Genomic DNA, 12,942 nt, shown 5'->3' on the forward strand with positions numbered 1-12,942 from the left:
GGATGATTTATAAAGTTGTTCAGGTAGCCTAGGTAAAAGATAAAAGGTAAAATGCATCTTCTAACACGTCAACCCACCCCAGATCATATTTTAGAGCGAAGGAACCCCGTACAGCCCCCGTAGACACGCCCAACTCCCACACGTCGATACGAGAAGAAGAAGGCAGGAGCCCGAGCACGAGGGCGCGGAGTCATTCCCAAGCTAGTCCCCATCTCCCCGATCTCCAGGCCACTATACACGACCAATACCCCAAAAAAGCCCCGAAACAAAAAGGAGAAAATCGAACTCAGAGTTAAAGGCGCTCCTCCTCCTCCGTTTTCCCAACTCCCCAATTGTCTTGTCACCCGGCCTCGCCTCACAGTTTTCGCACTCTTCCACGCAGATCAAATCTCAGCAGCAGCACCAGTAGCAGGAGTAGCTACCACTCCAATACTATAATCCGATCGGATCACCAGTTCCCTAACCACCCATAGCGCTGCTGAATCGCGCTCCACTTCACTCCGCTCTCTCCCTCCCCGTACCACTGCAGCGCCACCGACATCGCCGCCGGCGAGCTAGAGCAGCACGAGGAGTGGCGGCGCTGGACCACCGACGCCGCGGCGGGAGATGAAGGCCAAGAGCCTCCCCTTCATCGCCTTCGAGCACAAGCGGTTCGTGACTCCTCTTTCTGCTCCCGCTCCTGCTGCCGCGGAGGCTGCTCCGGAGTTTACGATGTTTCTGCTAGCTGCGCGAGACTTCCGGACGCGTGTTGTTTGCTCGGCCTTTTTCTTCGTTTGCTGTTATGCCCGGGGATCTCGATTCGTTGCGAGACATCGGGGCCGAATTCGGGCAATGCGGCCGCTAGATCTCCGCATTTCCAGACGGGACGAGCTAATTTGATATATTTATTATCTGAAAAAAATTGCTTGAATTGTGTATGCTTGCCTGTCCAAGGATCTGGGTTCGCGCACGCACAGCACACGGTAGACGGTACCCTGCGCTGCTGCAGTTAGAGCTACACCTGGCATTTTAGCATTGTGGCCAAGTCCAGTTAATTGATGCAACTAGTATCTGGGATTGCTAGTATATTAATTATGCCAAACTTTATTTGTGCGCACATGACGCGATTTAGTAGCAAAATCAAGTGCCTGATACATCGTCGATCAGATAAACATGGTTTGGTTCGGTCAGGTGCTTTTTGGCACAAAATTACTTTATTGCTGAAGCGCCCGCTAGTTCGCCTTTCAGTGGCGTAGCCCCTTTTCTGTTTCTGATGCCTTTGGGGATTGGAGCAGGGACGCCTATGGTTTCGCTGTGCGGCCACAGCACTTGCAACGCTACAGAGAGTATGCCAACATCTACAAGGTACAAGAGCTACACTCCTAGCAATGCCTCCATTTTCTGCACCATGCCGTATGGTCTCACTGAGTTGCATATGTTGTGGCACCCGATTTGCAGGAGGAGGAAGAGGAGCGGTCTGATAGATGGAAGAACTTTATTGAGAGGCAGGCCGAGGACGACGAATCATCTGGAGAAGATGCTAAGATTGTGCCGTCCATCGAGGACGAAGGAGCTACGGGAGATGCCGGCACGCCCGACCTGTCCGACGAGAAGACACCCAAACAGCAGAGGCCACATAAGATCCAAATATGGTCTGAGATCAGGCCCTCATTGGGCCACATCGGGGAAATGATGAGCTTGCGTATCAAGAAGAAGAAGCAATCTTCCGCTGGCGAAGAGGCCGCAACGGATGGGCTCCACCCTGTAAACGCTGAAGACGGCAAGCCCTCGGAGGACTCGGACGATGAGTTCTACGATGTAGAGAAGGTTGATCCTGGCCAAGAAGGGACTGCTGCTGACAGTTCCAATGCTGATTCAGGCATTAATAAAGCTGCGAGTCAAGAAGGGTATTTTCCTTGGAAAGAAGAATTGGAGTGCTTAGTCCGTGGTGGGCTGCCAATGGCTCTGAGAGGAGAGGTAAGAATTGCTTCTCTATTAAATGACATTTTTGTTATCTTAAACTGATGGCATGTTTGCTATGTGAGAACAGCTATGGCAAGCTTTTGTTGGTATTGGAGCTCGCCGAGTGAAAGGGTACTATGAGAGCCTCCTTGCGGTGGATGGTGGAAGCGGAGACAGCAAAGATTCCGATCCTCCAACTATGGAGTCTGGTGACGAAAAACCGAAAGCATCTCAAACACCTTCTTCTGAAAAGTGGAGAGGGCAAATAGAGAAGGTAGATAGCGAAAAAAAAAATCATTACTTTGTTTCAATATTTTCTTATATTCATAAATTTTGTATATCTAAGAATATTGTGCTAAACCGTCATCTGTTGCATTGGCCCTTTTAGGATTTGCCTAGAACATTTCCAGGCCATCCAGCTCTAGATGAGGATGGCAGAAATGCTTTGAGACGATTGCTCACAGCTTATGCTAGACATAATCCATCAGTTGGTTACTGCCAGGTACATCTTTCCCTTAATGTTGATTTGTTTTCATGGCACTGCCAGGTACATCTTTCCTTCTTGGGAGGCCTTGCACACAGAATACTGTGTTGCACCTTCAAAATTTAACTTAAGTTGAATATTAATATTTTAAAAAACAAGACCATTGCCCAATACCCCAATACATCCTTTCAAGCTCCTAAAAGTGAAGTTAATGATAGTCCTAGCGTGCTATACTTTCCTTTGAGGAGGTTATTTTTTTGTTGACTCTAGCTAAAAGCAGTTGATGAATTTATGGAGGTTCTGTTCAGTAATCGATTTTATATGGATGTTGACAGATATAAGCTTCAGATAACACTGAAATGTGTCCTTCAAAGTTGCTTCTATTGTTGATATATTTTACGTAGTTTTCATGTACAGCAGCTGTCAATGAATGGTCATAGGGCAGTATATGGGTCATTAATTCTTTTCCAAAGTGTGGCGTACGTACTTGAAGATTCTGTTTATTACCCACTTGAAGATTTTTTTTCATATGTTGTAGTAGCATGTAACCTAGCATTTTGTGCTTCTCTATTTAGAAGGATAAAGGTGAACAGTCATTTATCTAGCAAATTGTTTCAGATGCAGAAAAATAAAGTTTCATCAGATTGTTAGTGTGTGGAGTTATTTCAGTTAGTGTAAGCTGCGTATTTGTTCTCAAATTTTGACACATTATTCTTTATCAATATTTTGAGAAAACGTAAAAAGCTTTGTCTCAATGCATTGGTAGAAGAGAAAGTTATGTGCAAGCCTGAGACCGGGCCAAGGCCCCACTTTACAAAGCAACTAGCTGAAGAGCTAGACACTTGTAGGGAGAACCACGTTAAGAGATGTCGGCCCTCTCTCGGTCCTGATCGTGTTGAGTAGGCTGGCAGTTTCGCCTGAGCTTTAACAATGCTGTTGTGCTTTTATTTCTCTGTCCTCTCTTTGTCTTCTCAAATTCTGAATATCTTCGAAAAATTATGTAAATGGGCTAGGGGCCAATAATACAGTAAAAGCCAAATAGAGCACGATAGGACACAAGATGTTCTTTTAGCTCATTCCTGTCTTTTTCATGCGGACTAGAAATAAACAAATTTGCTCATAAGAAGATACATAGTTATTTCTAATATCTACATGTGAGTTTTTTTTTTGAAATCGAAAAGTGAACTATCTTTAATACTCTAAACCCACTTTTTATTTTTTGGAAAATAATGGGATCACATAAGCTTGGGTGCTATAAACCTATGTCCGCAAACATTTTTCAAGTTTGTAAAATGTGAAAAAAAATTGGACAAAGAAAATAACCTCTTTGGTATTCCACCATTATGATTCTGCTGTGCATACTGCACAGCATCATTGTTTTCGAACATCCCAATTTGCATGTTCGAAGATTCCCTCTGCTAAGATAGAAATGTGATTAATGCAGGCAATGAACTTCTTTGCTGGTTTGTTACTTCTGTTGATGTCCGAGGAGAACGCATTTTGGTAGGTTTTGCAGCACAGTATCAATTGCCTACATTCGTTAAAATCACTTTAGTTGATTCCATAGTAGAAGAGTTGAACTAAATAATGCAATGAATGTGTTATGGGTCCACAGGGCATTGACAGGCATTATGGATGACTATTTTGAGGGTTATTTCTCTGAAGAAATGATCGAGTCTCAGGTATTCTTCATTTTATTGTCATTTTCATAATTTTATGCATGTTGATTGTTGATTACTTGGAGCTCCAAGCTGATATGTTTGTTATTAAAAGATCTGCGTTTTGGTTATGTCTTAGGTGGATCAGCTTGTTTTAGAGGAGTTGGTCAGAGAGAAATTCCCCAAGCTAGGTTTGTGACTCAGAATCACATGATTCTATCAGGCATGTTTAACACCTAAAGTTTGACAGGGATTGCAATTTTCCTGCGCAGTAAATCACCTGGACTACCTTGGTGTACAAGTTGCATGGGTTGCTGGACCATGGTTCCTATCTATATACATGAACATGCTTCCCTGGGAAACTGGTCAGTCTAGTGACAGTTATTTGAAATAGCATACTATTGTTTGTGAAATACATTTTCACAATCCTATCTTTGCTTATTTATTTTATAAGGCAACAACAATTTTAGGATAAATTGCTAAAGCCAGGACTCGAGTCGAGCTCGAGACCCTGGGCTCTGATACCAGTGTTTTTCTCTAAATCAAAAAAATTATGGTAGCTTACAATTTAAATATCGTATGGCATCTTTGTGTGGAAAATGTATGATATTTCCTTTTACTAATAAAAGGGGAGATTAGCAATATGACGGGAGGTGATGCTAAAGCAAGTGCAAGTGAAGTGAGTAGCAGAAAAATTCAATTACTTATTGTCAGGATTGCAAGACACTAAATGAAAATGATTTCCTGTTAGTGTTCCCTCTCTCTCTCTCTTCTCAGAAAATGAAGGACTAAGAACTACAGAGGAGAACACTCGATAGTTTTAGGCAACAGATGCTTTCTTCTTTTATTAGCTTTTGTAGCAACGGATGCTACACTACTCAGCAACAGAGCTTACAGCTTAGCAACCCATGCTTGCCCCAGCATCCTATGGTAGTAGGGCCTATTTATACTTGTACATGACCCTTTAGATTGTTGCCATGTGTCATAATCCAAACCCTACACCATACTTCTAGAATACTATACAGACTCCAGATACATCATACTACTCCTAAATATCTTACTCTAGAACATTCCTAATTCTAGAGTTCTTCCTACATATCCTGGATACTTCATGACTAAGCTAGCTCCTTCTACTAGCCAACTACAGCATGCCTATCTATTCAGTAGACAACCTATGTGCACTGTTCACTCACACAGGAAGCACACAACCTATGTGTGCTATCCACACTACAGCCTGCACACAACCTATGTGGGCAGGTCAACACCATGACTTACATTCAGGAAAACATTTCCTTGTCATAGCATAAAATATTTAATTCACTCACTAGGTTTTTGCTGTCAAAGCTAAACGCAGGCACGGTAATAATGGCAAAAAAACATGCATGACCTTTTCGGATTTATAGCAAATGGTGGTCGCAGAATCATATGCACAGCTAAACAACGCTTGTCCTTTTCTTAACTTCTTTGACAAGGGCTTTTCTATGTAAGTCACAAATGCTTGGAGTAATATTCTCACTATATTAGTGCTATTTGAACATTTCAGTTCTTCGTGTGTGGGATGTGCTTCTCTTTGATGGAAATCGTGTGATGCTCTTCCGGACTGCCCTTGCACTTATGGAGTTGTATGGTACTGGAGTCACTCTTTCACCTTTTTTTCATGCAGAAAAAGCCATATAACTTAATATGATGTCTAGATACATTATAGTTCATCTCAGGTAACTTCATGGAGACTTAACACTACTGTTTATTGCAGGTCCTGCACTCGTGACAACAAAAGATGCTGGGGATGCCGTAACTCTCTTACAGTCTTTAGCTGGTTCCACTTTTGACAGCAGCCAGCTTGTTTTAACAGCTTGCATGGGATATCAAGCTGTAGATGAAGCAAGGCTGCATGATCTGAGAAACAAACACCGGCCATCTGTTTTGTCTTCAATGGAAAACAGAGCAAAAGGTCTTCGTGAATGGAGGAACACAAGTGGTCTTGCATCAAAGCTATACAATTTCAACCGTGATGCTGAACCATTGGTGTCAATATCAACAGAACAGTTAAATGACTCGACAGATGGGGATGCTAACCAAGAAACCAGTTCTGGAAATATTAATGATATGTATCATGGCCTGACTGTCAACACTGATATTGATTTGTTGCCCGATCCCAAAGATCAGGTATCATTCTCGATACACTAATTAACTCTCTTTCATCTCCAAATTGCAAAATAATATTTTCAAAAGTACCTGACTGAAAAAATGCAGATAAGTAAAAAATAACATGTACTCCCTCCGTCCATTAATAGATGTCCAAAGATTCATATAAATTTGGATGTATCTATGAACTAAAGAGTGTCTAGATACATTCAAATTTAGACAAACTTTTGACATCTAAAAATAGACGGAGGTAGTATAAATATCCTCGCTAACTTGGTTGTCCAGTCAATTTACAAACTACTCAAACTCACAAAGTGAGTAAACACACTCTGTGAATTTGTATAATTTGTTAGTAAGTCTTGGGAGTTTTTTGTGTTTTCAGTTGGAGCTGTTAGTGAGCATATGTTTTGTTGTATTATTTCAGGTTATCTGGCTGAAGGTTGAGCTATGCCGACTGCTAGAGGAAAGAAGATCAGCTGTTCTGAGGTCAATTGTTTTGAAATACCAAAGATTGTCACTAGTTTGAGCGATTAAGTTTTCATATCTACGCACTTATAAATATAGATATATGAACCTTTGTAAAATTTAAGTAATCAAATGGCCTGCTGTCAGTAGGGAGCTGCTTCCGTCCTGTTTACTGAATGGAACATATTATCCTGTAGCTGGTCAACCCTGGTCTATTTCATGACAAACCCAGCCAGAGCTTGGCTGGTGGTTTATTGTGAAAAATATAGTTTAACTTGTATGTCAATTATGACTATCCATTTGGGCTAAATTGAACTAAATTCAAAATATCTGCCCAAAATTTAGTTCACTTACAGAATTAGCCCTGAGCCTACTGTAATTATTTTAGCTGTGCTTTAGCATTCTGATGTTCCCTTCTTTTAGCTCCTGACCAATATTAATACTGCAAAAGCTAATATAAGTAAACTACTCCATCTGATCCATGATAAGTGTCAGGGTTTTAGTTCAAAGGGATCGGAGGGAGTATTAGTTTTATCTGCCCTGGTGAATATTTTCCTACTATTAGAGGTGTTATTTGTGTATTGTTGAGCAAAAGTTGGTTCTTTATAGAATATGTTCTTCTCATTGTTCAGAGTGCGTTATGTAAGGGAATTGTTTCTTCTCAGTTCTCAAAGTCCTCTTCTAATAATTTTCTTTGCATCTATATACAGGGCTGATGAATTAGAGACAGCACTAATGGAGATGGTTAAGCAAGATAACAGACGTGAATTAAGTGCAAAGGTAAACAATGGAATATTTATGGTGGCTATCTTTCTTATAGTGTCGCTCATCATTATTCAGCTGTGTTTTGTTCCCTTTATTGCTGAAATCTAACTGTTATTGATCTTGTATACTGGGCCTGAAATTTGATAGTACCTCCTATTTAATAACCAGTTTATCCACTCGAAAATGCTATATATATGATCACTACTTAACCCTAGTAGTTGGATATTTCACGTTTTGAGACTTGAAACACCATAGTTCTTAATATTTGTGTTTTCATTTCTTAGGTAGAGCAGTTAGAACAAGAATTATCTGAGCTAAGGCAATCTCTATCAGACAAGCAGGAACAGGAACAAGCAATGCTTCAGGTGCAGTTGCCACTTATGTATTCTTCTCACTGAATCTTGTTGTTACAACTGTATATACAGTTAACCATAAATTTAATTCTTTGTAGGTCCTGATGCGTGTAGAGCAAGAACAGAAGGTTACAGAGGATGCACGCATCTTTGCTGAGCAAGATGCTGCTGCTCAGAAATATGCTTCACATATCCTTCAGGTTAGTTCAGTTGGTCAAGTATCCGTGATCGTATTTTTATCTGATAATCTCGCTGAAACGACAAGCCAAGGAAAGATTACTAGCTAATTCAGCTTGAGCAATTAATTCTTGGCTCACCAAATTTGTCGATAGACGTAGAATGAAAGTGTTCTTTCTAAACATTTTTATTTTCATATGAAAATCACATTCACATATAAAAAAACCTTTGCCTGTTGATCTGGAGGAGGATAGCATTGTGTTTATAGTTATCTTTGCAGTAAATATTTCCTCGTGGATATTGTTCACAAAGTATGCATTGAAATGTACATGCAATTATCTGTTACCTGGATTGCTTAAAAATAACATTGGTGATGAGTCTTGAATGCCTGATCATCTATATACTATTTGACATCTGGAAACGCCAAAAAAGAAACTCCAATTTCATACTGTTACTGTTGGGTGATGATTATTTGCCATGATTGGTCACTGGGGTGGACATGCAATAAAGCAAATAAGTATCTGCTTGCTCAGTATATGATTTTCTTATTACACATTCAACTCTGTATGCAGGAAAAGTATGATGAAGCGATGGCTTCACTCGCACAAATGGAGAACAGAGCAGTCATGGCTGAAACAATGTTGGAGGCAACACTTCAATATCAATCTAGTCAGCAAAAAGCACAACTACCTTCCCCTTCCCCTTCTCCAAGGTATCATTGTCTTGTTTGATGGTATTAGACCAGATTATTACACACAGTGGCAAGGAAACAATACTGAAATATTAATCTTTTTATTACTGCACTATATCCAGTGACCCATGAATTATGCCATGAGACTGGTAGTGTGCTATTGCATAACTCACAAGCGAGGCACGAAAATTTACAGCCGTTTGTTGTTACACTACTCCAGAGCTAACCTGATGTCATGCCTTGCCCTTTCTCTTCTAGGACACCAACACGAGATGCATCTCCTGGCCTAGTGAGCCAAGATTCATCACAGGAGTTTCAGCCTAGAAAAATAAGTTTGCTTGCCCCATTTTCTCTCAGTTGGCGTGACAGGAACAAGGTACTTTCTTTGGCAAGTGAACTGTAGGGCCAATAGAAGAGTCCACAATACATTTAATAGTAATACTAGGCGAATAGATTCTTTCCCCGGACTCTAAGAAAATAATAAGATAATGTTGTTCTTCTGTAAGCATTTTCTCTTTTGGAATTTTTGTCATGCCCACACAACTGATGATTTAACCCTTAAGTGTCGTTTAAGAATGTTATAAACCATGGGAAGCTTCCTTTTTAACCTAGATCTTAGGGGTCGAAGGGAAGGTATAGTACTACTTTTTATACCTCGAATCTAATTGTCCCCACAATTTTGCAAATAAAATATATTTATGGATAATTCGTGTAAACGCACATCTGGTTCATTTTGAAGGAGTCAACAACTGCAGACTTTATGTTTTCGCCATGAGCTTCCAACTGACTGCAAAAGCAGCAAAACATTTTCTATGTTGTTTCCCTAGAATGTGAGCAAACAATGTGATACATTTAAGGTCTTGCGATTGATGAGTTTTTTCTTATAGTAAATGGCCAAATGCGGCTCTTTGCTACTTGCCACCGAGTAGACATTCATCTCAGTCTTTTAGGTTTATAGGGATGCTGACAGTGAAGAACCATGATAATCTTAGTTCCATTGCCTAAAATCAAATGTAATTTTGGATGCTTAAACTGTTTATATTCTGTCATACATCCTGAATAGGGCTGATAAATGTGATTGAAGGGAGCACATGCAATATGTAAGATGCATTTTGTTATAAATAATAGCCTTGCCTTCTTTGTGTTCTTATCTCCGGATTGTCATGTTCACTACCAATTTACGAGGTTTCTAGTTTCTGGGGTACTCTTGTTTAGTTTTATTTGTATGCTTTAGTCCATTTTTCATATGTTCGATTTGCTTTATACGATCAATATGGATCGTTCTCCCTTTATTATATGATGTTATTGGTGCCATGGATTCTTTACAGGGCAAGCAGAACAATGCTGACGAGTTAACAAATGGCAAACAAAATAACAACACTGCGCAAAGTGTTGAGCCACCAAAGATGGATGATGGAAATCAGGGGGGCACACCAAAAGAGGGTGAACAACGAGTAGAGACACCCATCGGAGATGAACCCCAATTAGAGATGGCCAAGATGGATGGTGATCTGCCAACCGTACAAACGACTACAAATAAAATAAACGGGCAGGAAGAACACTTACAAGAAATAAGACTAGATTGATCCTTTGGCCAACACCTTTGGTACTCAATAGTGCCTTGTGATTTTGAAGGAAAGCTGAAGTCACAACATTCGGCTGCAATTTTTTAAATCATATGCTGCTGTATTTATTTTTCTCCTTTTCTCTCCTGTTGCTTTGTTGTCCTTTCTTTTTTTACCACTTCCTTTAGGTTCATAGATTCAAAACTTCTCAGCAATAACTTGCAAGAGGTAATATGGTATGGTTTCCCTGCTCATTATCAAGATGGGCAGTAAGTTATTGATAGATACATGGAAAATGAACGACATGAATGAACAGTGCGATTGTTTGTAAAACACGGTTTCTACTAGAATGTCCAAAGGAATTATTTTCTCGAACAGGCAGCGTCTTCTGCATTGGAAAAAGAATGGCACAAAAGCTACACAACCACCATGGTGACAGGGATCTGAAGGAATATGCTCTGCTTAAATTATGATGTCTTCAGAGTATATGCGGTGCAGCGATAGCTTGGTGCTGCACTGGCAGGCAGACGCCCTCGACATTCGTCAATGGTGGCTTGAAACTCTCTTCCTGTAGCGGCGGACTTCTCCAATAAGGTTCAGACTTCTCAAAAAGGTTCCTCCCTTCTCGGTCCTTCCCTCACATCACTGGGTTGTGGGGCGCATCAATGGTCTTTGAGAGTCGGCGCTCGGTTTCAACAATGGCGACGTCTTGGATGGCCTATACCCACAAAAAGGGTTTGTCTTCCAAGAAATGTGATTCTCCGCGACTCAACGCATGTGAGCTAACCTTGCCTTTAATTTTTTTTTGTTAAATATAACTATATTAACCAATATCCAAATTACACTCCTCCACCAACAGAGGTTCAACAGCATCTGGAACAGAACCCAGCCAAAACCCCACAGTATTACAAGTTCTAGCAAGTTTGTCTTAATCCTTCTCTAATCAATAGTGTTTCGATTCAAGATAAGGTCTACATGAAAAAGATGCGATTCTACGTCACAAATCCACTCTTGCAACCGGTTCCTACTTTTGTAAGAATTTTGAATGCCTATTTCTTGTTTATCTTTGGAGTTTTTTGAACAAATTTTGTCAAATTCGTCGCATATAGTCCGACCGTTTGAAATTTACACCTATACAGGTACACCAAATTACATAAGTAAAAAAAAAAACCATGGTATTATCCAAACACGCCCCAATAGTTTAAGCGCAGGCCACCGATAACACTCACCTCACCGGTTACCAGGCCTGTACTACTCGTTTACTTCTCGAATCCATCCATTTCTGGCATGTGATACATGCTCGCTCTCTTCCTCAACACCATCTGCCACTACCTCGTGGTAGGATGCGTGCCTGCGTGCACGCCAAAAGAAGACGTACTACCAGCCACGTGACACGGTCGAGGGCAATAATCTGGAGCTCTGCATCTCTCGACACTTCGACAGGTTTTCGCCACTAGCAACAAACCCTGACTGGATACGTTGCCCCTGGTCCTTCCTAACGGCACAATTTGCATTAGTTAACTCAAAAGCATGGCCATTTAGCATTAACAACAGATTTAGTCCGAGAATGACGCGCTATAGAATCTAGTACTATATGCACCTGGCACTATAGGCTCTAATTGGCACGAGATTACTGTTTCCTAATCACCTAAGCTGCACGAGATTAACAGCTCCATAACTTGGCTGGTTGGTCATCGGTCAGTTTCATGGATGCTTTCCCAACATGAATATGTGTGATTGTAAAGCCCAGAGTGAGAAGTGACTCTGCTCCCACTCACATCGAAAGCAAATAATAACCCACGCGAGTCCAAATAAAGCGAACTTATTCCCGGGACCCAGGCAGATCTATGGGTTAAATAAAGAAGAACGCGCAATCTAGTACCAAAACGTGCCTAAAAACTTGAGCTATAAATCAGCTCAGCCTTTGCACACTCCCTCCCCAAACCAGCTAGTTCTCTCTTCTCAGCAACACAAACGCCACTAGTAGCTCACGAGCTCAAGCCTCAGCCGAAGCAGATCACCAATGGAGTACACGTACCCCTGCAACCACAGCTGCAACAAGGAGAAGAGGCCCCCGCTCAAGAGAGGACAGCTCAAGATGCAGATTGCCAGGACGCTGGGAAGCCTCGTGGTGCCGGGCGGCGCCAAGAACAGCTTCAGCTTCAGAAGGTGACCACTTGACAAGCCAGGCCAAGCATCAACCTCGGCCAATCTAGCTAGAGGTGGCGTGTGGGGCTTGATATGTATAGAGATCGTTTGCAAGTTGAAGAAGAGTTGTTTTAGTTAGCGGCATGTTGGTTTGTCGAGTTTTCTCCTTCCCCCCTCTCTGCTCGCTTCAAGGTTCTTGTTCTGGAATTTTGCAGCTCAGATCTTGCTTCCTCGGGAATTACATTGTCCACGGAGTGAAGAACGGAGACTGGAGGTTCATGCATGTTCAATGTAATGTAGTAATGAGAATTACAGTTTGGGATCTAATTCTGATTGATGTCGTCTCTCCTATTTATAATACTTCGATATATATATGTCGAAAAAATATATGCGTTGGTCCATGCAGAGAATTGTATTATGAACCTCAGATAGTTTGCATTACAGAGAGTGAGGTTACATACATAGGACGCATAGCATGCGATCCGATACTTCAGGCCACTACCAGCACTAGCCTATCGATAGGGGTTACAATGGTAAAACATGACTGAGT

The 12,942-nt window shown here is 41.2% G+C and overlaps 1 protein-coding gene across 1 annotated transcript; it reads left to right on the forward strand.

Moving 5' to 3' along the window:
- Window positions 1–559: 559 nt before the first annotated feature.
- LOC124662066 (TBC1 domain family member 8B-like) lies at window positions 560–10,527 on the forward strand. Its single transcript, XM_047199955.1, has 18 exons — window positions 560–650; window positions 1,275–1,344; window positions 1,438–1,956; window positions 2,030–2,215; window positions 2,330–2,443; window positions 3,870–3,928; window positions 4,041–4,107; window positions 4,223–4,274; window positions 4,356–4,448; window positions 5,627–5,710; window positions 5,837–6,249; window positions 6,653–6,714; window positions 7,404–7,473; window positions 7,743–7,823; window positions 7,910–8,011; window positions 8,561–8,700; window positions 8,938–9,055; window positions 10,008–10,527. The coding sequence occupies exons 1-18, from the start codon at window positions 607–609 to the stop codon at window positions 10,263–10,265; spliced, it is 2,532 nt and encodes an 843-aa protein (XP_047055911.1). The 5' UTR covers window positions 560–606; the 3' UTR covers window positions 10,266–10,527.
- The last annotated feature ends 2,415 nt before the right edge of the window (window positions 10,528–12,942 follow it).

This window comes from Lolium rigidum, chromosome 6 (genome assembly GCF_022539505.1).
Source record: "Lolium rigidum isolate FL_2022 chromosome 6, APGP_CSIRO_Lrig_0.1, whole genome shotgun sequence".
Classification (NCBI taxonomy): domain Eukaryota; kingdom Viridiplantae; phylum Streptophyta; class Magnoliopsida; order Poales; family Poaceae; genus Lolium; species Lolium rigidum.